Source organism: Mesoplodon mirus (assembly GCF_964341445.2).
Source record: "Mesoplodon mirus genome assembly, chromosome: 5".
NCBI lineage: Eukaryota > Metazoa > Chordata > Mammalia > Artiodactyla > Ziphiidae > Mesoplodon > Mesoplodon mirus.
In genome coordinates, this window is record NC_138980.1 from 185,165,197 (window position 1) to 185,192,083 (window position 26,887).

General features: G+C 61.2%; 1 protein-coding gene across 2 annotated transcripts; it reads left to right on the forward strand.

Annotated features, from left to right (window-relative positions):
* The first annotated feature begins 212 nt into the window (after positions 1–212).
* On the forward strand, positions 213–26,887 carry TPPP (tubulin polymerization promoting protein). 2 transcript variants are annotated; one of them, XM_082621465.1, is made up of 4 exons: positions 213–291; positions 15,956–16,276; positions 22,576–22,729; positions 22,867–26,887. In XM_082621465.1, exons 2-4 carry the CDS (start codon positions 15,960–15,962, stop codon positions 23,059–23,061), a joined length of 666 nt encoding a protein of 221 aa, XP_082477591.1. In that variant the 5' UTR covers positions 213–291; positions 15,956–15,959; the 3' UTR covers positions 23,062–26,887. The 2 variants fall into 2 exon arrangements, with proteins under 2 accessions (XP_082477591.1, XP_082477590.1); XM_082621464.1 differs by lacking the exon at positions 213–291 and adding an exon at positions 6,398–10,862.

Genomic DNA, 26,887 nt, shown 5'->3' on the forward strand with positions numbered 1-26,887 from the left:
CGCCAAGAGAGTGCGGGGCGGGCCTGGGGGGCGGGTCCGAGAGGGGGCCAGTGGGGCCTGGGGGCGGGTCCTGGGACGGGTCCTCCAATAGGAGCGCGGGGAGGGCAGGGCGTGGGGCGGACCGGGCGCGGAAACTGGGGGCCAGGGGGCGCGCCGGCGGGTCTGGGGGCGGGCCTGAGGCCGGGGGCGGAGCCGGCGGGCTGGGAGCTGCGGCGCGAGCGCAGGCCGGGTACCGGGTTGCTCGCGCGCGAGTCGCGGAGGCGCCGCCGCTGCAGTCGCCGCATCTCCGAGGTAAGGGGCAGCGGGGCTCCGTCCCGGGGCGCGGCGCGCAGGGCCACCTGCGCCTGCGGGCCGGGGCGCGCCACCCATTCCCGGCGCCCGCCCGCGCCCCTTCCCCGAGGCCCAGTGCGTCCGTGCGCCCCGCGCCCCGGAGCTGCCGGCTATCCGCGCGGCGCTCGGGCCCCCGTGGCTGCGTCCGGGCGCGGGTTTGGGGACGCGGGGGCGCGGGCTGGAGCGACCGGCGATGCGAAGGGCAGGTTTATAATTGGGCCCTAAATGAGGCTCCTCGGCCTTTCTTCGTGTCGGTGCGTAACGCGATAGAGGACTCCCCTCGCAGCCCCTTCCCTCTCCGTGTCCTGCTACATAAACACCGTTCACATGCCCAGGCCTGGGGTGGCGGCTGCCAGCGAGACTGCGGGACATTAGGGCTTAGAGGGTTTGAAATGAAGCCACTGTCATACAGCACGAATTTAAGGAGCCCCAGGGCCACAGAAAGGGCCGTTTGTGTCCAGGGGCCGAGAATGTACGTGATCCTTTGGCGAGAACTCGGCCGTCCCTCGGTCCGGCATTAACGTCGCCATATCGGTGCAGGTGAGAGGGTCAGGCCTACACTTTGCAAATCCAGAAGCATCCCCGGAGGGGTGTTCTGTTTTCTTATCGCATGTGGGCACATAACCCGGCAATCAAGATAAAGAGGTTGGCTGCCAGTGTATTTTTTCCACACGCCCCTGGGGACCAGTGCCCCGCCCTTGAAGGAGGATCCAGAGAAACCCTTTATTCTGCGGTTTCAGTTATGTAAATGAAGCCTTGAAATGAGGTGGGAAGAAAACCCTCCCTGTGACTGCTGTTTTGATAGGCGCTTTGTGCTCTGATGATGGGACACCTTTTAGGCTAAGCTGGCTATGCTGTCATCCGTCTGTGTGTTTACTGGCTAATTCATCTGACGTTTATAAACGATAAAAGACCTAGCTCCCACGGCCCCCCCCGCCACCACCTCCCAGGACTCCCCGTGGCCAATCTCTCAGGGAGGGTGCGCTGGGGGGGGTGCTCCCCAGGGCCTGGGCCAGCCCCTGCCGCCTAGGAGGTGATCAGTAAACCCTGACCTGAACTCCAAGTGCCCTAGGACCACATCCGGGGATGGAGCAATGGGCCTGGGGAGGGAGAGCTTGGAGCCGGCAGGAAATGGGGAGAGGGGCGGGGGCCATGGGACAGGCGCCTTGCGAGTGCCTTAAACTGGACTCCATGACCCCTTCTCTGGTACCAGCCCCTGTTCCCACCACGTGGTTGGAATCCCAGGGCTCAGTGATGAGTGATGGGGGAAGGGGGTGCTGGTGAATTGCCTGGGGGCATCTGCAGAATGCGTGCCACACAAGGGTATGTGTGTTTTCCTGGGGAAGGGGCCTTCGTGATTTCCAGAAGGATCTGTGACTCAGAAAGGTACCCTAATTTATGTACTACATTAAAAAATTCTTCTCCATCTTTTTGGAATGACGAAGTGATGGAGATTAGTGGGAGCTGTGTTGGCCGAATTCTTATCTCCTCGGTGTTGTTTGGCTGATCTTCGTGAACCCGTTGAAGTTGCAATAAATAAGCTGTTTTAACTGTATACAAGGTTATAGATGCTCATTGTGGGAAATGTGCAAATCACAGGAGAGTTTCGTGAAGAAAATTAAAATCACTCGTCACTGATTGAGGATTAAGAGAAATCTTTGAGCAGCCAAACTGTCCTCTGGGGCTGCGTCCTCGTGGCTTCCCTCCCTGGTGGGCAGTGGAGCCGCTCCCTGCAGAAGAGGCTGAGAATTAGAAGCTTCCTCAGGGAGAGGCTTGCTGGCTTAGCGCCAGGGCTATTTATAGCTGGTGATGTTGCTGTGAGGCCAGAGGAGCACGTACAGGAGCCGCCATCCGGGGCCACTGGGGCCACGAGGCACAGCCCCCACTGCACCTTGAAGTATCAGGGCCTCCCTGGGTCGGGAGGTCTGTGCCCTGGGCCCAGCCTGGCACCATCTGGAAACCACCCCAGACCGAGGGTGCCGGGCACTGTGCAGAGGCCACCTGAGCCCCAAACCCTGGACCAGGCGGATGCTGGGATTAGGCAGGAGAATCGACACACGCCCAACTCCTGCTGCTTGAGCAGCAGGTGTTTCCTGGGAAGGAAGGTGGGGAGCTGCCTGGGGGGTGCCCAGCGGCATCTGGGGCTCAGACGTGGTCTCCGGCGCCCCGCTCTTCAGCCCCTCCTCGGGAGACCAGCCCCCTCTTGGGGTGGGGAGGTAACCATGGTGTCACAACCCATGGAACCCCCAAGCTTGGCACCCCCAGTCCACAGCATCCCCGCCACAAGTCCCAGCTCAGCAGAGTCTCTTCAGAGGGGGAACGTCCTCAGTGGCATCCACATGGCAGTTCCTGGAAATGGCTTTGATTGGCCCTGCTGGGGTGACAGGGGAGGGTGCGGGTTCTGTGATCTGCAGCCCCCAAGAAGGGCATATGGGGGAAGGGCCGCTCCCCACAGGGACGTGGCATGCTGTCTCCAAATCTCGTTTGCTGACAGGGAAGCAAGACTGTTTTGCGCTTGCAGATTTCCCCTTTAACTGTACGGGATGTGCAGTGACGTGCAGTGAAGCTCAATTGTAATTTAATGTCTAAATGTCCAAATGTAGGACCTTCCTTGGTGAAGAAATGTAACAAGTCTTTCACAGGGTGTGAGGAAATGATGGTGTTCTGACTTTGGTACCAAACCCAAGTGTCTTCTGCGACCCCCCATTAGCTGGGGGTGTGTGTGAGCTTACCCTCGGGAGAGCACATTCATGGCCACTTTTCCTTTTCTTAATTAGATTTGTGAAAAGGAAGGACTGGCCCTTACCTTTTTTCAAGCCTAAAAGTTAAGAACACCTGGAGCCCTTTCCTGCCCATCGCCTTGTGTCCCACAGAACAGTGTCCCCGTGTGTCCCCCTGTGTCCCCAGCATGTCCCATGTCCAGTTGTCCCAGCACAACCTCCCCTCTTTGGGCCACAGTCCCAAGGTCTCATCCTGTAACCCTGTTGCACCCATTTGTTCAACAGACATCAGGTGCCAGGTGAGCCCGGCCAGGTCAGCCCCGGGAAGCTCTCGCTCCAGCGGGAATGTCACAAAAGCCAGCATCCTCCGGGGGCCTCGTTCAGGCCTCACGCTCCCACTGCCTCTGGGCGCGGGGGGCCACGGGCCTCGGAGCCTGGGAGGAGCCCCCAGCACCAAGCTGCCTTCCTGGGAAGGCGGTTCCCGCAGCTCATCTGGGCCTCGTCTGCCCGGCCCTGGCCCTGCTGGCTGCTCGGCCCCCAGGCCTCCAGAGGTCCCGGGCCGCTCCTTCTTCCTCCTGCCAGGGGTTGTGGCTGCCCCCCAGCCCGTTCCTGGGGAGGGACTCTGCTTTTGCTGTGGTTTTACTCCCTGCGCCTGTTTCCCGCCCCCCCTCCGGTTTAGTGTTTAACCTTCCTGCCTCACAGCACGTGCTCTGCGATGCTGGCGCGTTTCGGGCAGTACCGCGTGGAGCCGGTGCCTGCTGCGTTCCGTGAGCCCCTCACCGTCCGCTGATCCCTTGTGTGGGCCACGGGCCTTGGGGTTATTTCCATTCTCTGGCGTGGCTGCCTGGAGCCCCCCTGCGTGTTCCTCGGAGAACACGTGCGAATGTTTCTGCTGGGCCCTCGGCGCCCCGTCTTAGCCGATGGTACCGGCGGCTCCCCGGAGTTGAAGCCCCTTGACGGCCGCGCTCCACAGCCGCCGGCAGTGGGCAGGGCGCAGTGGCCTCTTGGCGGGTGGCCTTCTGGAGGGTGCGTGCCAGAGCCTGCGTTTCAGGCTAAGGTAACGAAGCCAGGCGTCCCCGCCAGTGACTGGGTGTCTGGATGTGCTGGGCCTCCTCGAGTCCCTTGCCCGTTTCTCTAGAGCTGTCTTTTTCTGGTTGATCCACAGGGTTCTTTCTAGATTCTGGAGACGGCAATGTGTGTTGCATGTAAGAGACACCTTCTCTGCCCACAGCTGTCTTTTCAATCCTTAGTGATATCTTCTGATGAATGGAAGTTCTGAGTTTTAATCTGGTGCCATTTAAGAATCTTTTCCTTTAGGGTTAGTGGTTTTTGTGTCCTGTGTAGAGTCTTTCCCACCCAGGACATCAGATACTCTCAAACATCCCCTTCCTGAGGCTTAATGATTTTGCCTTTCCTGCTTCAATCTGTACCTGAATTAATTTCCATTTTTCTCCATGTGTCTGTTCAGTCAGCCCATCTCCTTTTGTTGAAAAAGTTTTCTTCCCCGCTTTTCCTTTGTTGTCCACACTGTCTCTGCACCTGTGCGGGTGGATTGGAGGCTCTCTTCTGCCCAGTGGTTTATTTTCTGTCCTTGTACCAAGACCACACACCACACTGGCTTCATTTCCAGAACTTTCCATCAAGTCTCGAAACCGCTGGGCAAACCCTCCACCTGTTCTCCCTTCAAGATCGCTGGTTAATTCATGGTTTTTTGCCTTTTTGTGTATATTTTACAGTCAGCTTGTCTCACTACCCAGACATAAAAAGTGTTAGAATTTTTATTTGGATTAAATTAAAACTGTGGATGAATTTAGGGACAATTGACCTCTTTGTATTTCAGACTTAACCCATGTTCATAATATCACTGTTCTTTCAATAATGCTTCATAGTCTCTGTGTGGACGGTCTTACACATCTTTTGTTAAATGTATTCCTAGGTAATTCATATTTCCTCACTTTTTTTTAAATGGTATATTTCTAAATACCTTTTATTGTCTGGTTTTGCTGCTACATGGAAATAGATTTTTGTATGTTGACCATGTATCCAGAAACCTTGCTAAACTCACGTTGATTCTAATAGTTTTCCTGGGATCCCTTTGGATTTTGTATGTACACAGTCATAGAAACTGCAAATAATGCCAGTTTTATTTCTTCCTTTCTACGTTTATATATTTATTTCCTTTCCGTATCTTACCACACTGACACAGTGAGTAGAAGTGGTGATAGGCAAGCGTCTTTCTCTTACTCCAGTTTGAAAGGAAAATTTTTCAATATTCAAAGTGTGATGATTTTGTAGCTTTTTGTAGGTACCCATTATCAAATTAAGGAATTTATTTCCTTTTCTAATTTGCTCAGAATTTTTACGGTGAATAAATGCTGAAATCCATCAAGTGCTTTGGCTGCATTTATTAAGATGATAATATGATTTTGGTTCTGTGTTGTGTTATGTGGTGAATTATATTAAGTTAATGTTAAATGAACCTTGCACTCCTGGCATAAACCAAACTTGATTGTAAGGTATTGATCCTTTTTATCTATTACTGGATTCAGTTTGTTAATATTTTGTTTAGGGTTTTTGTATCTGTGTTTGTAAGTGAGATTGGCATCCATTTTTCTTTTCTTGTAACGCCCTTATCAGGTTTTGGTACCAGGATTATTTTAGCCAGAATGAGTCGGGTGGGGTGTTTCATCTTTTACTCTTCTCTGGAAGAATTTGTGTAAGACTGACAGTATTTCTTCTTTCAGTATAAGGAAGAATCTGCTGGTAAAGTCATCCAGGCCTGGGGTTTTCTTTGTGAGAAGGTTTTAAATAAGAATTCAAATCCTCAATAATTATAAGAATTAATAATAGATACAAGAGCAATGATAAGAATATATTTCTTCTTGTTACTGTTTGGTAAAATGGCTTTTGTTTTGTTTTTAGGAATTTGTCTGTTTCATTTAAATTATCAAACATGTTGGTCCAAAATTGTTTATAATATTCTCTTATTATATTTTAATCCCTTAATATCTGTCGAGCTTGTAGGGATGTCCTCATTTTCCATCTGATATGGGATATTTTGACCTTCTCTTTTTTTTACTTGATTAGCGTCCCCAGTATTTATCAATTTTATCAGTGTTTTCAAGGCATTAAGTTTTTTTTTTTTTTTTTTTTCCGTACGCGGGCCTCTCACTGTTGTGGCCTCTCCCGTTGCGGAGCACAGGCTCCGGATGCGCAGGCTCAGCGGCCATGGCTCACGGGCCCAGCCGCTCCGCGGCATATGGGATCCTCCCAGACCGGGGCACGAACCCGTATCCCCTGCATCGGCAGGCGGACTCTCAACCACTGCGCCACCAGGGAGGCCCCAAGGCATTAAGTTTTGATGTCGTTGGTCCTCTGTATTATAGATTTGTTTTCTAATTTATTAATTTGTACTTTTATCTTCATTGTTTCTAACACCTTTGTCCTTAATTTGCTGAGGTTTTTTTCCTAACTTCCTGGATGGCAGCTTACCTCACATATGATGGTGTACCCACATACCATTTTCCTATGTGTGTACACCATACACATGCACATGTGTATGTACATGTGTGCACACACACACGTTTCCGCCATGTCTAGCTGTTTTCTTTTGGGTATTTCTGATCCACGAGTTCTTTAACCTGCTCTGCTGTGAATCCCATCCACTGAGTTCTGAATTTTAGTTATTGTGTGTTTGTTTTACGGTTAGAATTTCCAAGGTGTTCTTTTTTCAGATCTGCTACCTGCATTCTTACAGGCCCCATTCTTGGCTGGAATTCCTCACCTTGTTCTTTTTCTTCTTTGCACACGGCGCGCACTGCCCATTTCTTCTCTGCACACGGTGCACGTAGTTACTTTAAACTCAATGTCTGATCCAGCTCCAGTAACTGGAGCCTCTCGTCGTTTCTGCTTCCTGTTGTTTCTGCAAGTTCTTGGCACTTGTTCCCCCTCTTGGGCCTGGTTATTTTTTTTATCATCATATGTGGATATTGTGTTTTTCCGTCTCCAACGGTCGTCTCCTCCTCAGGAGTGCTTGTGTGTGTCCTGCCGCTGTTTGGGGCACCAGCGCTCCAGATCCCCGCATCCACGCTGGGGGTAGAGGGGAGCCGGCCTGACCGCCCCTGACTCCCAGGCGCCCGTCCGCCCACCCCCAGGGCAGGGCTGGTCTGTTCAGGGTGCCCTGCCCTCCCGGGTGGGGGGCCTGGGGCTTTTCAGTCCCCGTGGTTGGTGGGAAGCCTCCCAGCTGTCTGGCACGGGGTGGGTGGGGAGTGAGGGCTGGGCTGCAGACCACTGCGGAGACCCTCGGGCTGCCTCCAGCTTTGCGCTTCACACCTGCGCCGGCTGATCTCTTCGGCTGCTTGGGGCCAGGAGAGGCTTTGCGGCCTGCAGGCGACACTGCCGCCCACCTGCCAGCCGTCAGACCCAGGCAGCGGCCCTTCCCCGCAGGCCCCTCTGCTCTTCCTGGCCCTGCGGTTGGCTTCCCCGGGCCCCGGCCTGCCCCCCACGCTGTGGGCTCCGTGGGGTCTCGGGCGGCCTGAGAGGCCTGGCCCCAGGACCTGCCGTGCGGGCACGTGGTGACCGCAGGGCGCCTGTCGTCGGGGAGAGGCCAGGCCATCCGCGGGCAGCTCCACGTTCCTGGAGCTAACAGACTTCCTGTTGAGGGTCTCACGTGCACGCCAACTCGAGGCCGGACCCCGTCTGCGGGGAGGGGCCTCTGCCCGCTATCGCCCCTGGGTTCTGTGCCGCCGCCCAGGCTTCACTCCTCTGGGCCTTTGCAGGCGCTTTTCTCCGGGGCAGGGACCCCCTTCTGGTGTCCCTGCTGTGTGCGGGTCCTGCGGCCGCTGTGACAAAGGACCACAGACTTTTGACTGAAAACTACAGAAATATGTCCTCTCCCAGTTCTGAGGCCAGACTCCCAGTCCGAGATTGAGGTGTCGCAGGGCCGTGCTCCCTCCAGAGGCACCAGGGAGGGTCCCTCCTGCCTCTTCCAGCTCCCGGGGCTCCGGGCATCCCTGGGCTTATGGCGACGTCCCTCCCGTCTTGGCCTCCGTCTTCACGTGGCTTCTCTGTCTGTGTGTCTCCTCTTCCGTCCCTTGTAAGGACACCTGTCAATGGACTTAGGGCCACCCTGGTCCAGAGTGGACCCATCTCGAGATCCTTAGCTTGATGACGTCTGCAGAGACCCTTCTTCCAAACGAGGCTCCTCCACCTTGCGAGGACGTGGACACACCTGGCTCGGGAACACCATTCACCCACTACACGTGCCCTGCACAGGGTCCGCCCGACCGCAGGTTGGCTGCAGATGCCGTGTTCTTGGATTTTGTAAGAAACTTGCTGACAAACAGTAGAGACCGGCTCTGGGACCGGGGGACTGAGGCCCAGGACATGGTTCCTGGGAGGCCAAGGGGTCCCAACGGAGTGAGTCCCCCAAAAAGCCCCAGCTTCGTGGTGACCCAGAGAAGCTCCTGCTGTCCGCATCAGTTCTTCTGAGGGGCAGGGGTGGCAAACCTGTCCTGGCCCCTTCCTCCCCCCCGCCCCCGTCCCCTCCCCCGCCAGCCCGACCAGCAGGAGCCCCCAGGCCCGCGGGTGCGGCTCCCGCAAGATGGCCACGGCCCCCAGGAAGGCGCCCGCTCAGCCACCCACCTTCTTCCCTCTCGTCCCAGAGAAACCGCGTTTGACTTGGGCGCAGGGGACAGTGTGGCTGTGACTGTGGTTCCCAGGCTGCCCCGAGGGATGGCCTAGCCTCAGTGCAGGAGGTCCCAACCCCACGGGCCTTTCCGGGCCTACGGCCTGAAGCATGTGACCCGGGACCTGAGTGGCATCCTGCTCGGACGGTGCGGCCGCTCGCCCCGTGCTGTCGGGGCCCCTGCAGGGACCGTGGAAGGCAGCGCCGAGCCGGCAGGGCTGCGTCCACGCCTGAGGCTCCGGGACCGTCTGCTCTGCGGGGCAGGCACTCAGAGGCCGCTTTGTGCCCGCCTGGGAGGCCCCGCTGCCTGGGACGAGTGGTCATTCACATCGAGTGTCGGGCAGCCGAGCTGTGGTGGCCGTATTATGACTAAAATGTGGACAGTTGCCAAAGGGCTGTGTCGTGTTCCAGTGGACTCTGAAAGAAAGAGCCAGAGCTGCGGGCCGGCGGCCCAGACGGTGCGCAGCCCCGACGCCTCTGTTCCCCTCGGGCTGTTCCCTCGGAGGCTGTGCCTCTTCCAGGGGCTGCACCGAGGGCGAAGCTGGACCCCGACCCTGGGGGCCTAAGCCCTGGTGGACAGAGGGGAGCAGGGGGAGGCGACGGCATCCATCCCCCGGCTTCTGGCCGCTTGGTCTTTTGCATTTTCTGTCCTAACCCTCACCCGCCCACCTCATCTTGGCTGCACGGGTACAGCGCGCCCACCCGGCAGGGGTCAAGGAGGTTCTCCCCGGGACCAGCTGACCAGGCGCCCTGGCCTCCTGTGCGGCCCCGGAGCAACTTGGGACTTATCTGGGGGCTGCTGCTGTTATTCCCTCGCCCCCTCCGTGCGCCATCAGTCCTGGGACTGGGCCCGGTGGGCTGAGCCGTCCAAAGGGGCTGGGCTGCCCTGGGAGGCGCCTGCTTGCCCTGCACTCTCTCCTCCTCTCCTTCCCGCACTTGGCACAGAGCCTCTGGGTTGCCTCTGCGCGTCCAGCGGCATCCGGCGAGGGGCGTTCTGTGCCCAGGCCCCTGCACGGCCGAGGTCAGGTGCGCTCAGCAGACTGTCAGCCCGGTGGGCGTCAGGAGCTCCGTCGAGGTCCAAGGAGGGCTAGTTTGTCAGATGCTCGGGAACCTGGCATTTCCAGGGCCCGTGCGGTTCTTGCGCAGAAGCAGGGTCTCAGCTGGACCCCGGGCCTCGGGGGCACATCAGCGGGCGCAGCCACGGCCCAGGGACTTGGGCTCTCGGCCCTGGTGGAGGGTGCCGCCCCTGGGCCCGGCTTGCTGTAGACATCTGGAGGGTGCTGGCACCACGCCGGCCCTGAGAACGCAGGAGGGTGGCACGTGGGGTGGGCCGACGGGGCCGAGGACCAGGAGCTCGAGAGCCCAGGGCTCCCACCGCGGCTCGTGCCTCCAGAAGGTTCCTTCTGGCGTCCGCTGTCCCGGGAGCCCTTTCCCACCTGCGGGCCGGTCTCCCGGTCCCGAGCAGCCTCTAGGACGAGGTCGGGGACAAGAACCCCAGTCGAGCTCTAGCGCGTCGTCAGCGACACCCCCAGGGCATCCCGGCGGCCACAGAGCGCTGAGGCCTCTGGATCCCCCGGCTCTCCGACCCTTCAAGTAGGGGGCTCGCCAGTGGGGCTGATGTGTTGCGGGGAGGTTCCGGACTTGGGGTGCGATGCCCGGTGACCCGGCAGAGCCCGTGGTGGGGTTCGGGCGCCGTGACCCGAGTTTCCCCCGGGTCAGTTTCCCGCCGGCCCAGCTCGCTCGGCGTGAGGTGGAGCCGGGTTCCGAGTTCCGGGAGGTTTGGCGTCAAGGAGGCCGGCGGGACGGGGCCTGAGGCCTGAGCAGCGCCCCCGCAGGGCCTGGGAGGCGGGGAGTCCCCTGTGCGGGTCCCAGCCCCCAGACATGCGCATCCCCTGGCCCGCATCCTGCCCCCAGAAGCACGCCCCCCCAGACCCCCCACCCGAGGGCCGGCAGCTTTCCCAGGCCGCCCTCCAGCGAGCCTTGGCCATCCTGGTGCACTCAACACCCGCCTGGGGCTTCGGGCCCAGAGGACCAGGGAGGTGGAATGGGCCCCGGGGGCTGGAAGGCACCTGGATCCCAAGGGGCAAGATGCTTGAGGCCTGGTCCGATGCAGGAAGTGCCTGCAGGTAGGGTGTACATATGGGCAGCGTGAGGAGGGGCATTGGGAACGAGAGGCTGAGAGTTGGTCTGGGGGGCCCGGGGGTGGAGGTGCGTTCACACCTGCGGGAGCAGGAACACACACTCCACCTGTGGTCTCAGTGCACACCTGTGTTCTGCTCGAGGAGGGGGAGCCAGGGGAGGCGGAGCTGCTGTTGCCTTTAAAACAACACGTGGCCCAGCTCACATGCACACGTGGCCCAGCTCACATGCACACGTGGCCCAGCTCACATGCACACGTGGCCCAGCTCACATGCACACCTGGCCCAGCTCACATGCACACCTGGCTCAGCTCACATGCACACTTGGCCCAGCTCACATGTACACCTGGCCCAGCTCACATGCACACCTGGCCCAGCTCACATGCACACCTGGCTCAGCTCACATGCACACTTGGCCCAGCTCACATGTACACCTGGCCCAGCTCACATGCACACCTGGCCCAGCTCACAGGCACACGTGGCCCAGCTCACATGTACACGTGGCCCAGCTCACATGCACACCTGGCCCAGCTCACATGCACACTTGGCCCTGCTCACATTTACACGTGGCCCAGCTCACATGCACAAGTGGCCCAGCTCACATGCACACCTGGCTCAGCTCACATGCACACTTGGCCCTGCTCACATGCACACGTGGCCCAGCTCACATGCACACCTGGCTCAGCTCACATGCACACTTGGCCCAGCTCACATGTACACCTGGCCCAGCTCACATGCACACCTGGCCCAGCTCACATGCACACCTGGCTCAGCTCACATGCACACTTGGCCCAGCTCACATGTACACCTGGCCCAGCTCACATGCACACCTGGCCCAGCTCACATGCACACTTGGCCCAGCTCACATGCACACTTGGCCCTGCTCACATTTACACGTGGCCCAGCTCACATGCACATGTGGCCCAGCTCACATGCACACCTGGCCCAGCTCACATTTACACGTGGCCCTGCTCACATGCACACGTGGCCCAGCTCACATGTACACGTGGCCCAGCTCACATGCACACCTGGCCCAGCTCACATGCACACTTGGCCCTGCTCACATTTACACGTGGCCCAGCTCACATGCACATGTGGCCCAGCTCACATGCACACCTGGCTCAGCTCACATGCACACTTGGCCCTGCTCACATGCACACGTGGCCCAGCTCACAGGCACACCTGCCCCAGCTCACATTTACACGTGGCTCAGCTCACATGCACACCTGGCCCAGCTCACATGCACACGTGGCCCAGCTCACATTTACACGTGGCCCTGCTCACATGCACACCTGGCCCAGCTCACATGCACACCTGGCCCAGCTCACATGCACACTTGGCCCAGCTCACAGGCACACCTGCCCCAGCTCACATTTACACGTGGCTCAGCTCACATGCACACCTGGCCCAGCTCACATGCACACGTGGCCCAGCTCACATTTACACGTGGCCCTGCTCACATGCACACCTGGCCCAGCTCACATGCACACCTGGCCCAGCTCACATTTACACCTGGCTCAGCTCACATGCACACCTGGCTCAGCTCACATGCACACCTGGCTCAACTCACATGCACCCTTGGCCCTGCTCACATGCACACCTGGCCCAGCTCACATTTACACGTGGCTCAGCTCACATGCACACCTGGCTCAGCTCACATGCACACCTGGCCCTGCTCACATGCACACCTGGCCCAGCTCACATTTACACGTGGCTCAGCTCACATGCACACCTGGCCCTGCTCACATGCACACCTGGCTCAGCTCACATGCACACCTGGCTCAGCTCACAGACACACCTGGCCCATCTCACAGGCACACCTGGCCCAGCTCACATGCACACCTGGCCCTGCTCACAGGCACACCTGGCTCAGCTCACATGCACACCTGGCTCAGCTCACAGACACACCTGGCCCATCTCACAGGCACACCTGGCTCAGCTCACAGACACACCTGGCCCATCTCACAGGCACACCTGGCCCAGCTCACAGACACACCTGGCCCATCTCACATGCACACCTGGCCCATCTCAAAGGCATACCTGGCCCAGCCCACCGGCACACCTGGCCCTGCTCACAGGCACACCTGGCCCATCTCACATGCACACCTGGCCCATCTCAAAGGCACACCTGGCCCAGCTCACAGGCACACCTGGCCCAGCTCACAGGCACACCTGGCTCAGCTCACGTACACACCTGGCCCATCTCACAGGCACACCTGGCCCAGCTCACAGACACACCTGGCCCATCTCACATGCACACCTGGCCCATCTCAAAGGCATACCTGGCCCAGCCCACCGGCACACCTGGCCCAGCTCACAGGCACACCTGGCCCATCTCACATGCACACCTGGCCCATCTCAAAGGCACACCTGGCCCAGCTCACAGGCACACCTGGCCCAGCTCACAGTCAACCTGGCTCAGCTCACATACACACCTGCTCCATCTCACAGGCACACCTGGCTCAGCTCACAGGCACACCTGGCACAGCTCACATGCACACCTGCCCCATCTCACAGGCACACCTGGCTCAGCTCACAGGCACACCTGGCACAGCTCACAGGCACACCTGGCTCAGCTCACAGGCACACCTGCCCCATCTCACAGGCACACCTGGCTCAGCTCACAGGCACACCTGCCCCATCTCACAGGCACACCTGGCTCAGCTCACAGGCACACCTGGCTCAGCTCACAGGCACACCTGGCCCAGCTCACAGGCACACCTGGCCCAGCTCACAGACACACCTGGCCCATCTCACATGCACACCTGGCCCATCTCAAAGGCATACCTGGCCCAGCCCACAGGCACACCTGGCCCAGCCCACAGGCACACCTGGCCCAGCTCACAGGCACACCTGGCCCAGCTCACAGTCAACCTGGCTCAGCTCACGTACACACCTGCCCCATCTCACAGGCACACCTGCCCCATCTCACAGGCACACCTGGCTCAGCTCACAGGCACACCTGGCACAGCTCACATGCACACCTGCCCCATCTCACAGGTACACCTGCCCCATCTCACAGGCACACCTGGCTCAGCTCACAGGCACACCTGGCCCATCTCACAGGCACACCTGCCCCATCTCACAGGCACACCTGGCTCAGCTCACAGGCACACCTGGCACAGCTCACATGCACACCTGCCCCATCTCACAGGCACACCTGGCTCAGCTCACAGGCACACCTGCCCCATCTCACAGGCACACCTGGCCCAGCTCACAGGCACACCTGGCCCATCTCACAGGCACACCTGGCCCAGCTCACTGGCACACCTGGCCCATCTCACAGGCACACCTGCCCCATCTCACAGGCACACCTGGCTCAGCTCACATGCACACCTGGCCCATCTCACAGGCACACCTGGTCCTGTTGCAGGCACATTGCTAACATGGATTCCCAGCCCTCCTGGCTGGGGGCACTGTGTGCTGATGTCACGCAGAAGCTGTGACTGTGGCAGATAAGGGTCTGTCCTGGGTCACCTTTTCTACAGGTTTTGCTTCAGATAGTCACGTCTTAAGGGCGTTGCCCGGGAGAATCATTCTGGAGACACAGGCCTCGTGGCACCTTTTTGGGGCGCGGACAGCCTGTGAGGGGCTGGTGGGCCAGGGGGGTCACGTGGTGTCTGAAGACAGCTGGGCCCCCATGGTGGGTGGTCCCTGGAGCCTGGGACCGGCTTCCCCAGGTCCGCTCGTCCTGCATCTCCTTCCACTCTGGTCTGTGAGTCCACCTGGCAGCTGCCCTGCCCTCTCCACACCCTCATTTGAAAATGCAAATCCGGTCATGCCGTCCATCCCCACACCCACCGTGAACCCTCATCAGCTCCCAGCTCCGGAGCCCGCGGGGTCAGCCGTGCCTCAGCAGGGCCTGGCCAGGGGACACTCACACAGTGTTCTCTCCACCTCACCTGCCCACCCCCGTTCCTCCTACCCCTGGCCCGGGCCCCACCCCGTGGACCAGCGGCTGACAAGCCTCACGTGGAGGGAGCCGGGCCTCCTGTTTGCCACGTCCACGGCCGGCCACAGCGACGCCTGGCCACGGGGCGCAGCCCACACGTGGATGCCGTTTGTCCTCGATGGCTCCAACACCGGCTGTGTCGTTTCTGCTCCCCGCACCGTCCTGCTTCTCCCCACAGCAGGAAGTCACCTTGGAGAGCTTCCCATCTGCATGTAGGGTCTCACTCCTGTTAGTTTTGTTAAAGTAATTTTCAAGTTACTTTATTAAGCTACAAACGTGGAGCCCAGGACGGAGAGCTGGGTCCTGGGGCTCATCACCACATCCCCAGTCATGTCCACCCTGCCCTGAGCCCCTGGTGTCCTGGACCATCCTCACCAGCCACTGTGCCTTCTTGAGCTGCACTGCCTTTTCTGTTTGGGGAACTTGTAGGTCCTGAGTTCAGCAGGGCCCTGCTCGGGACCCCCACAATGCCAGGTTGCCTACTGCCCCCCGCTGACCACTAGCCGTGACTCTGGGGGTGGGCATTGGTGCTGAGCTCCCGGCTCCCCAGAGCTGCTGGAGGTGGAGGTGTCTTCTCAGCCCCATGGGGACCCGGGCCCAGCTTTGGGCATTCACTGGGCTCCTGACGCCATCAGCCACCCCCCAACGTGAGCCCCCCCTACCCTGGGCGCAGGCCGCAGCCCCGCTCGGCCCTCGGAGTCTCCACAGACCCCTGCTCTCGCCTGGGGCTTCCCTCTTCTACTAGCGGTCTGTTCGGCCCGCTGGACCCTAGTCAGCAGACTGGGCCCTGAGGTGGGCGCAGCAGCGTGACCGGTTCTGGATCCCTTCCCCGAGGATGGTGTCACCCCACTGATGCCCGGGAAGGTGTCACTCAGGGAGCCCCCAGAGCAGGAGGGTCCTGAGTCCCCCAGGAGGCTGGCTCGTGCCCCACCGTGCTGGAGGCTTTGACTGTCGGGGACTTGGCGGCCAGGGCGCCAGGGCTGGAGGGGCCTCGCCGTGTTCTGCAGCAGATGGACACTTTGTCCCGGGGTCGCACAGTTGCTGGCGGGCCACAGCCCCTGTCCGCGGGCAGCGGGGGCCTTGGGCATCTGCCCGCAAAAGCAGGTGACCTCTTGTTGCTTCCTCCCAGTAGCATGGCTGACAGCAGGCCCAAGCCCCCCAAGCCCGCCAACAAGACGCCCCCCAAGTCCCCAGGGGACCCCGCGAAGGACAGGACAGCCAAGAGGCTGTCACTGGAGTCGGAGGGCGCCAGCGAGGGCGCGGCCGCCGCGGGCCCGGAGCTCAGCGCCCTGGAGGAGGCCTTCCGGAGGTTTGCGGTGCACGGGGACACCAGGGCCACCGGGAAGGAGATGCATGGCAAGAACTGGTCCAAGCTGTGCAGGGACTGCCAGGTGATCGACGGCAGGAACGTGACCGTCACCGATGTGGACATCGTCTTCAGCAAGATCAAGTACGTGTGCGCCTGGGACCAGGGGGGTGGGAGCGGGGCTCTGCGTTCTCTCGGGCGGCCAGGAGGGCGACGCCTCAGGACTCTCTCCCTGCCCGGAAGAAGATGCCCGGGAGTTTGAACCAGAACAGGCCCCAGTGGGGCCGGGAGCCCAGGTCAGGGACGTGCCGCAGCCGCCTGCCGCAGCCTGAGGGGTCTCAAGTGGCAGAGCCCGGCCCGTGGGGGGCTGCTGGGGGCCGGGGGCACGAGTCCGGGAGGTGGGCGTCTGTGGCGCCGCTCCCCTCAGCTCTGGGGGACGTTCGCGTGTGAAGAAGAGCGGGGATGACGAACGGTGGGCGCCGTGTGCTTGTCCGTGTGTCTGCACGCGTGTGCACACGGGCTCGGGCGTGTGGTCCGGGCGTCGATAGGCCCCCTCCCCCTTCTCCCGCCCTTCACACCCCGGGACCACACCTTGAGGACAGCAACAGCATCTCCGAGGCATCACACAGACACGCACACACGCGCACGTGCATGCCTACACGTGTAGAACTCAGGTCTCCACTCTGCTGGTCACGGCTCACCCGGAGGACAGATGCCCTGGACAGGCCTTGGAGACCGCGTGTGCAGGAGGCACGGGCAGTGGAGGCACACGGGCCCTTGTGCCCCCTGGGAAAGGGAGCCCCATCTGGTCCCCGTCCCGCTCTGGAGGGCAGGACACTGCTCAGACACTCAGGGAGGAGGCTTGGCCCCTGGCGCCCAGGCACTGCGGGGGCCCCACCTCAGAGCCTGGCTGCTCTGGGCCCCAGGGTCTCTGCCTCGGCTCGTCGCGGGAAGTGGGCGGCTGCAGCCCCGGTCCGGCGAGGGGTCGTGGTCAAGACACGGTCAAGACCAGTCTGTGGCTACTCCCCCTCTGCCCTCCTGGACCTGAACTCCCTGTGGGGTCCCTGTGACCTGTGTCCCACTTGGGAGAGCCTGTTCTGGGGGAGGGTCCCCCAGACCTCCCAGCTGTGCAGCGGGGGACCTTGCCCTTGGGAACGGAGAGGGAGACAGTGCTCCCTGGGGGGTCCTGGGGGGGTGGTGCCCTGAGTCGGGTCGTGGGGTCCTGCAGGACAGGCTGGGAGCCACACCTGGGGGACCAGGTCTGAGGAGTGTGGGGCGCGGTGGGGACGCGCGCGTCCCGGCGTGCGGGTCGTGGGACCGCGGCCGCTCCAGGTGGCAGCCGTGGCAGAAGCGCCGCAGCTCGCGGGAGCCGTGGGCGCGGAACCACACGGGTCGCTGACTGCCGATGGCTGTTTCTGTTTGGGGCGGTTGCCATGACTCTGCAGCCCTGCCGCCAGCCCGGTATCTGCAGCCTCTGTTTAGGCCGGTCGTCATGGCAGCGCTTGTTTGTTTGGATGTTGCTATGTGTTAAGTTTTAAACACGGTTCTTGCAGCTCTTCCCCAGGCCTCGACTGAAGACTGCCGTCTCCGGGACCAGGGCTTCCCCCGGCCCCGTGCCCGCCCCCCCCACCCCCCAGCCCCAGGGCGGAAGGAATTAACTCAGGACCCCGTTCCCATAAGCACGAGTGTCACCCCAACAGTCCCGCCGGGGGCCCGTGGGCCGCAGGGTCCCCTGCGTGTGTGCCCAGGTGGGAAGGCCGGGGAGGCGGATGGCGGCTCTGCTGGCCCTTCCTGGCCCCGACTCGCTGGCTTTCTGGCCAACGGTGGCGTTTCCCGTGACTCTGGAGCCCTGTCTGGGCTGCAGGTTAGGAGGACGCACGCCGGGGCGGGGGACGCGGCCCATTCTTGCTGCACGGGCTGCGGAGGGAACCGTCTGAAGCGCAGAGCTTGGCGCATCGGTGCAGAGACCCAGGCCACGCGGGATGCCTGCGGGAGCGGTGGGCAGGGCAGAGCCGGGTGCGCTGTGCAGTCCCAGACACGCCAGCGGGGCCCAGCGCCTGCTCGGTGCCTGGCGCCTGGGCCTGCCCTGCCCTGCCCTGCCCCTCCCTGCAGGCTGGTGGGTGAGGCTGCGGCATTCGGGGCCCTGATCCCAGCACGTGCTTCCAGCTGTGGTGTTGGGGGTCTCACAGTGTCCTCCGCGGGGGCCTCTCCTGGCCGCCCAAGGCTGTGCAGGGCATCCAGCAGCTTCTGCCCTGGTCTCCTTGGGGCCTGCCTGGCGTGTCTACAGAGGGCCAAGGCTTGGGGGGGGCAGGAATCGGGCAAGTCCGTCCATGCTGGCTCCTCAAACCGCTGATATTGGTGTTGGACGCCAGTGCACACAGGCCTTTTGATGACCTTCCCCAAACATCCAGAAGTGGTTTCAACGACCTCAGGTGCATCTGTCCCCAGAACCCGTCCCTGAGCCTCCAGCCTGCGTTAGGCCCTCGCGAGGTCGGGAGGAACTTAGGACGCTCTTCCCTGCTTGGGGGGCAGCTGACTGTCGGGGTCACAGGTGCCCTTCAGGCGGCCGGCCTGGAGGCCGCCAGACCTGGGTGTGAGCAGCCTCCTTTCAGGTTGCCAGCAGCATGGTCCCTGGGGCCCAGGAGCAGGGGGCTGGCGTCTCCCCGCTCCCAAGGCCTGGTACCAGACGTGTGGGCAGCTGCCACATCACACTGCATCCTCACCCTGCATCCAGGTCCTCCAGACAGCGCTCCCGTGGCCACCCGCACAGCCCCGCTGGCCCAGGGTCTGATGGGAATATCCCGGGGGCACCCTCCTCTGGCCCTCGTTGGTGCCTTAGCCTCCCCCTCCAGACCCCACTTCCTGCTCTCTGGACGGGTCACTCAGGTCCCAGCTTCTGCTGCTCAGGGGAGCCTGGGAGTCGGCTTTCTCCAGCCCCCAAGTGGCATGTTATCTGTGGTCCAGAGGGGGCCCCTTGCTCCGTCCTAGGACATGTTAGCCAAAGTCCAGCGGCCTTCATGACGCTGGCCCTGGAGACACAGACCTCTGTCCTCGGAGGGCTGTGCTGCCCCCCCCCCCGCCCAGATCCCTGGTCACCGAGTGTCCCTGGTGACCTTCGGGAGTGGCCGGGCTCAGCCCTCTGCCTGCCCTGCGTTGGGCCTGGAGGTCTGGGGACACAGGGCCTGGGAAGCACAACCCATGGGGCCTCGTGTGTGACCAGTGACCCCATTACTGCTGGACCAGCTTTCCAGCAGAACAACGGCCTTCTGAGCAGGGCACTGGTTGGCCCCAGTGCTGAGCCGGGAGGAGGGGGTTTGGTGGGGGGACCCTCTCCGGTTCTGTGCACTCGGGAGAACAGGCTCCCTGTGTGTGCGGAGCCGTGTAAAGTGATCACGTGTCTCCAGGGAAGAGGCTGGCAGTGTCATTCGAGAACTCCCCAGGGACTGTTCCCAGCGGGGGCCGCGGGGCCCCCTGGGGAAAGCTCCCTGCCAGCCCAGACCAGGCTCTGAGACCCTGTCTGGCGGTCACGGTGGGGACACGTGGGGACACCCGGCCCCGCCAGGTGGAGCAGGCAGGTCAGCGCCCTGGGCCCGCACGTCCACTCGATCTGAATGCGGCCTCTGACGGAGGCCCCGTCGGCCATGCCCCGCCCCCAGCCCGAGTGACTCACACTGGTGGTGCCTGGTGCCCCAGCGGCCGGTCACCAGGCTGGCAGGCAGGCCTGGCGTCCGTGAATAGAGACAGGAGCGCCTTGGACAACCCAGGACAAACAAGTGGGGCCCCACGACCGTCGTGGGTCAGCGACCAGCAGGGATGGCAGGTTCCCCGCCCCAACAAGGCCAGGACCACGCTGCCCGGGACAGCTGGGCCAAGGGATCCCCCCAGCCCGGCCCACGGACCTCAGAGCCGCTGTGGTGTCGCAGCCAGGCTTTGAGGGGTGGAACCCACCGCCGGACACGGGGGCTCTGATGAGGCCTGCGGTCCAGGTGCCCCTCCCGACAGCCGTCCAGGCCTCTCGGGCTCCGCTCCCCACCCGCCCACATGGCCTCGCTGGCGGCACGACTTGGTCGTCCTCCCCGTGGCCCCTGCGGCTGTGTCCTCCCTCCACTGTCTCCCCGACCCCGGGGTGGCCGGTCAGCACGTCCCGTGTCCTCAGACTCACGTGTCAAGTGCCTGTGAGTCCCGGCATGCGCAGGGGACGTCCTGAGGCATGTTTATCGCTTACCGCTGGGCTGTTGGAGTTCTGGTGACTGAACAGAACCACGAATAGGAGAGTGATACACACAGGTTTACGTGCGAGTGAGACCCAGGAGGGGTCAGGGGCTGTGCATGGGCTGCCGGCCCACCTTCTGGGGGTTGCTGCCGCCTGCACCCTTCCACACCGTGGTGTCCTTTTATCTGGTTTACTTACTTCCGCTGTCCCAGTGGGTGTGTGGCAGGGCCGCATCCCGGTTTAACCTGATTTCCCTGGTGCCCAGTGACGTGGAGCGTCCTTCACGGGCTGGTTTGCACTTGTAGGTCTTTGACAAAGTGTCCGGTTCAAATATTTGCCCAACTTTTTTTTTTTTTTTCTCTTTCTTGCGGTACACGGGCCTCTCACTGCTGTGGCCTCTCCCGTTGCGGAGCACAGGCTCCGGACGCGCAGGCCCAGCGACCATGGCTCACGGGCCCAGCCGCTCCGCGGCTTGGGGGATCTTCCTGGACCGGGGCACGAACCCGTGTCCCCTGCATTGGCAGGCGGACTCTCAACCACTGCGCCACCAGGGAAACCCTGCCCAACTTTTTACATTGGGTTTTTTCTTGTTGTTGAGGTATAAGAGTTCTTTGTGTGTTTCAGATACAAGTCCTTTATCAGATTTTCTCCATCTGTGGCTTGTCTTTTACTTCTCTTAACAGTATCTCTTGAAGAGCATGGTTTTAAAATTTTTGGTCAAGTCCAATTCATTGTTTTTCTTTTATGGACTGTTTTTTGGGGGTCATTCCTGAGAAAATCTTTGCCTAAGCCAAGGTCACGAAGAGTTTCATTTGGATGCTTATCCAGAAGCTGGATGGTTCGGGGTCTGTGATAAATGCAGGACTGTGGTCCAGTTGAGTTAAACTTGTAGACGGCGTGGGGCACAGGCCAGGCCCTCTCCTCTGTGCGCAGCCTCCGGCCACTGAAAGGACAGTTCCACCTCCATTCACTGGCTTTTGCAACCTTGTCAAAAACCCTTACATGTGGCCTGTTTCTGACTGTCCTGCGGCCGCTCTGCGGCCGTGCCTGTGGCTTTGCGGCCGGTGCTGACGTGGGGGCAGCCCCCTCCCACTCTGCCCTCCCCTCTCCAGCCGGTCCCCTGGGTGCCGTCGGCTGCGCTGTCTTGAGCCCTTGGCTTCTGCAGGCAGCCTTTCTGTTGGTCCCTGGGGCACCTCCCCCCACTCCTCTTACTGTAGAACACTGAGAACCTCACCGGATGGATTCGCTGGGGAAGATCCAAGGTGGCATAAGTGCTTTTCAGTTAAAATTCGTAGAGACCAAGAGCCAGTCTAGAGCCATTTTGAAATTGCGAGAATGGACTTCCCTGGTGGCACAGTGGTTGGGAATCCACCTGCCGATGCAGGGGACATGGGTTCGAGCCCTGGTCCGGGAAGATCCCGCATGCCGCGGAGCAGCTGAACCTGTGCGCCACAACTACTGAGCCTGCGCGCCTGGAGCCCGTGCTCCACAATGGGGGAGGCCACTGCAGTGAGAAGCCCACGCACCTCAACCAAGAGTAGTCCCCGCTCGCCACCGCAACTAGAGAAAGCCCGCGCGAAGCAACGCAGCCAAAAAGGGAGGGAGGGAGGAGAAAGAAATTGCGAGAATGACCTACCAGATCCCGGGCGGCCGTGGGATGCCTCCGGATGAGGAGCTGCTCCCGGGTCCCGGCTGTGCCCCAGCGCGCCCAGTGCTGGTCAGGCCCTGGCCATGGGGAGGCGGCCCCCAATCCTGTCCCCGAGTGGGGACCGTGCCCCCCACCCCCTGGCGACCCCGCGCAGGCCGGTGGCCCCAGCCAGGACTGCAGCTGCCTTGTGCCGTGGGATCTGACGTGCTTTTCACCCTTTCCCTCTGATGAAGGCGACATGCTCGCCCACTTTAGCACCAGACCAGGATGTGTTGGTGTCCAGTCGTTCATGAAGGACGTGCTTCCCGTCAACTTCACTCCAGGACGATTTGTATTTGCTGCCATTGCCGACGGCAGCCGACTATTGGGTGTAACGCCGCAGACCAGGGCGGGGCAGGGCACGTTCTGTGTTTTAATGGAAGACTCGCTCTGGGCTGTGGGAAAGAGGTGGGGTGAGGGGTCCCCTGATGTCACCGAGGCCCTGGGTGGGGTGCGGGTCCCAGCCCAGTGACTGCTCAGCGCCTCCTCCCCGTGGGGGTGCCTGGGCCCGGTGGGCGCCCCCTGAGCCCCCTCTCCCTGCAGGGGCAAGTCCTGCAGGACCATCTCATTCGAGCAGTTCAAGGAAGCACTGGAGGAGCTGGCCAAGAAGAGATTCAAAGACAAGAGCGGAGAAGAGGCCGTCCGGGAGGTGCACAGGCTCATCGAGGGCAAGGCCCCCATCATCTCGGGGGTGACGGTGAGTTCGGTGCGTGGGTCTCGGGAAGGAGGCAGAAGCGTGGCTCCCGGGCACCGGCGGCCCCCGTCCACGGTCTGGGCCCCTGGGCTGGACTCGCCCTGGCGGCTTCCCTGACCTCGTTCCCCGCTCTCTTGCAGAAAGCCATCTCCTCGCCCACCGTGTCGCGGCTCACGGATACCACCAAGTTCACGGGCTCCCACAAGGAGCGCTTCGACCCGTCGGGCAGGGGCAAGGGCAGGGCGGGCCGCGTGGACCTGGTGGACGAGTCGGGCTACGTGCCGGGCTACAAGCATGCGGGCACCTACGACCAGAAGGTGCAGGGGGGCAAGTAGCCGGCGGGGCCTCCTCCCGTCGCCCGGTCCCCCGCCGCCTCACACTTCGTTACATTCCTGTGCTTGCAGGCAGAACTTGGACCCGGGGCGGGGCGGCCGCGGAGGCTCCAGGCCCACCTCCCTCCCACCCGGGCCCGCACCCCCCGCCACCCCAGCTTTGGCCCCGACTCACCTTTCCTAACACACCTGCCTCGTGCCCGCCAGGAAGTGGGCAGATGGCCCTTTCCAAAGTGTCTCCCGGGTCCAGACCACACCGGCCACTGGTTTGCAGCAAAGGGGGCGTTTTAAAGGAGCTGGTGGGCAGACCCTCACGGGGCAGTGTTGACCCACAAGCGCCAAGGCACCAACCAGCAGCACCAGTAAAGCGGAGGGAGCCCCGGACAGGGCGCCGCGGGGCCTGGCGAGCAGCACGGAGGTGTGGGAGGCGGGGCTCACAGTGCACGCTTGCACACCCAGGCACACACAGACGCACCCACGCATGCACGCACACGCACCGTGCACACACCACGCGCACATGCGCTCAGACGCACACACCGACTGCCTGGTCTGCGTTGAGGGCGGGCACCGAGCTGAGGGCTGCCGTGCAAAGGAAGAAGCCTCCTCTGTCGACCAAAGTGACTCGAAGTGTGACGTCATGAGATTTTAAAATGGAAACTAAGGGCAGTTCATTTCGCTTCTCTGAGAAGAAATAGGAAACAGTGATGCATGTTTATTCTCAGAACGGCTCAGGGAAGACTTAGAATATCCCATCTCCGTGACTCCCTCCCAGCGGCCCGTGTCCCCGCCCCGAGCCGGGAAGACCCCGGGGGCCCTGGGCTAGAGGCTGCGGGCAGCCCGACGGCTCTCTCCTTGCCCCTCTGGCCTCTCTGGGGCCTCCGTGAGCGGCCTCCCCTGTCCTCCCCGCTCAGGAGCGCCGAAACTGCAGGGCAGGACCAGGTCAGGGGAGGGCCTGAGGCCGGTAGCATCTGCGGGGTTTGGTTCCTCTGAGACGCCGGGGGGGGGCCTCCTGCTGTCACAGTGGGCCCTTGGTAGTGTGTCCCTTTCCATGGACATGGCCACAGCCCGGCGTGTAACCCTCTGGACCCTGTGGTCCTGGTTTTGGTCCCGGGGAAAGCCCATGGCAGCCCCCGGGGAATGCTTCCCGGGAACCCAACTGCCCTGCCGCTATCTGTCCTGTGTCCAGCGCAGCAGGCTGGTTAGGGGCACCCCTCTACGGACACACGGCCTGGCCCACGGCAGAGGTGGCCGTGAGAAAGGCCAGCACTGCCACGGCAGGCACGTTGGTCACGGCTGGACCTGGGACACCCTGCCCACCCACACAGAGGGACTCAGGCCAGCGCTCCCAGCCGACACGGCCCCTCGCACAGGGGGCTCCCCCTGGGATGGCGGTGGCCTCAGCGGGCAGCTTCGTCTTGAGGCCTGGCACCTCACCGCATGATCACCCAGGAAGTGACGGAGCACAGGCATCCAGGGCTCACTGCGAAGATATGAATCGCTGCCATCTAGAAAGTTTCTAAAACTTGGGGATCTGAAGCTGCCCGGCCAGGCCCCCATCCACCACCAGGAAACAGGCCTGAGGGCTGGGGGAAGGCAGGCAGGAGGCCGGCCCCGCCCTGGGCTCCTCTCCCTCCAGAGGCAAGAGTCACCTGGGGAATCGCGTCTGCAGACAACTCTGAACATGCAGTGTTTCTGGGCACTAAGCTGATCACAGATGGTGAAGCCCGTGTTCCAGCGCCGGCTGGTTCCTCTCCGTGGACTCGGGACAGGACTCCTCCCCAGACCCATCCTCTGCCCAGCCGCTGTGGGTCTCCGCCTGCCCGACATCCCAGCGCCCGGCACAGCCATCCCGCGGCAGGACACGAGTCCAGCCCTCCCAGCCGGTCAGGGGCTGGCCTGCCCGGGAGCACACGGGAGGCAGTCTGAGCAGAAGAAACCACGCCAGTGGTGTCCTGGGACGCTTCCTCACGCCGCCCCCAACCCCGGGGCCAGCCTGTGGGGCCGACACCACCCGCCGCAGGAAACCCATCTTCCCGATGGTTACAGCAACACCTCCTCCTTGGGTTAAGGGAAGTCTAGCGCACACAGCTGCCCCCCGTGGCTTGCCCCGCGCTCGCGGGCTCCCGAGCTGCGGAGGCTGAGGCGTCTGGGTGGGTCTCAGGTGTCCCCAGCCCGCCTGAGGCTTCCTTCCCAAAGGGTAGCTCTGGAAACACATCTCCCCGCTCAGGGCAGGAGGAAGCAGTGGCCCCCTCCCCGTCGGCTCCATCACGGCATCTGTGTGTAGCCCAAACACGGCACGTCGCTCGGGCTCCAAGCTCTACACAGACACATGTGCCTCCCTCAGGGTCTGGATGCTGTGGACAAACAGGCAGGTGTGCGTCTTCGCTGCATGTTCTATGCAACACCCATTTGCTTCTACTAACTGGTTAACTAGAAACTACGTGTCTCTCTCTCTCTGAATGAAGGAAACTGCACAGCAAGCCCACCAGGAAGCAGGGACCCGTGGTCAGGGTGCACCTTGCTGGCGGCGCCGAGTGCCGGGACAGCAGAGCAAGCATTTGAGAACACTGACCGCACCAGTACTCTTTATTTCTATTTAATGCTCTAGGATTAGCAACTAGGCGGTGGTCAGTCACCAAAATTGAAGCTCAAATTACGTAAGTTTAAAATATTATAGGAAGAGATCTATATTTATACTGGAGTATTGTTACACCTCGAGTATCCTCAGTCTTAAGGTTTGAGGCCGATGAAAACTACAGTCAGGAAGAGGCACGGGGAGCTCCAGCGGCGTAGCCTCCTGTCTAAGCTGCGCTACGTCCATGCCCCGGCGGCCGAGAGCTCAGGGCAGGCCGAGGCATCTCTCTGAAGCACCAGCGGACAGAGGCTCACACACCCGAAGCCTGGGCCTGCTCAGCCACCGGCTGCCGTGAGTCAAGCTTTAACGGCGCACGACCGCACCACGCACCGCCCGTGGCTGCGCCGGTGGCAGATGATCAGTCACAGACGCCATGGCCCACGAGCCCTACAACAGCCACCGCCTGGACCTTCAGGGGAGGCTGCTGGTGCTGCCCCCGCCCCTGAGGACCCAGCAGGCCCCTCCTCTGGAGTGTTCCCACACGAGCTGGCACACCCCGCCCCACAGTGCACGTAGGTGGGGACAGCACTGTCACCTGTTCCGTCCACTCAGGTTGACAATTCAGCTGTACTGTGAAGTCACCATGAGGCTAGAATGTCCTTCGAACTCTGACCCTGAGTAGCTTCCCTCCGCTGACTGACTACCGAGCGCTCTGTGAAATCCCGTGGCTCGGGTGTGGCCTCTGTCTGTGGGAGTGGAGAGTGTGGCCAGTGGTGGCCCGGGCACTCCTGGGCGGTGGTCGCCCTGCACTTTGAGATGCTTTAGTTAACTTTCTCTCTTCCCCAAACCAAGCCAAACAACAAAGGAGATGCACATAACTCAAACTTGAAAGGGATCATATGCTACTAGTTTGTACTAAGTTTTTTCAGGAAAGGGAAATAAATGTATATATAGAGGCGATCTATTTTTGCACTGTTTTCTTACCATTAGGGGGTGACGAGGGCAGCACTTTGCAGTGTGACGGGACGAGCAGTGCGGACGGCACGGGTGCTCTGACTCAGAGCCACACCCACCAGGAACTCTGGGGGCGTCTGTAGGGCCGAGGCATGGTGTCACCTGTCAGTCGCGGTCCGAGGCCTGGCTTGCAAAGCTGTGGTGAAACAGCCCCTGTCTGTCTGCAAACCTCCTCATGTGTTCCCTGTTGTTAACACTGTGTCAGATTGGTAAAGTGACAAATAAAGGTGTTGAATTGTG

Excerpts from the sequence above, each read along its gene's own strand:
- TPPP (XM_082621464.1), top strand. The coding sequence starts at position 10,618 with ATGCGCATCCCCTGGCCCGCATCCTGCCCCCAGAAGCACGCCCCCCCA. Across the intron at positions 10,863-15,955 it reads GATGCAGGAAGTGCCTGCAG|TAGCATGGCTGACAGCAGGC; the intron begins GTAGGGTGTACA and ends GCTTCCTCCCAG. Across the intron at positions 22,730-22,866 it reads CCATCATCTCGGGGGTGACG|AAAGCCATCTCCTCGCCCAC; the intron begins GTGAGTTCGGTG and ends GCTCTCTTGCAG.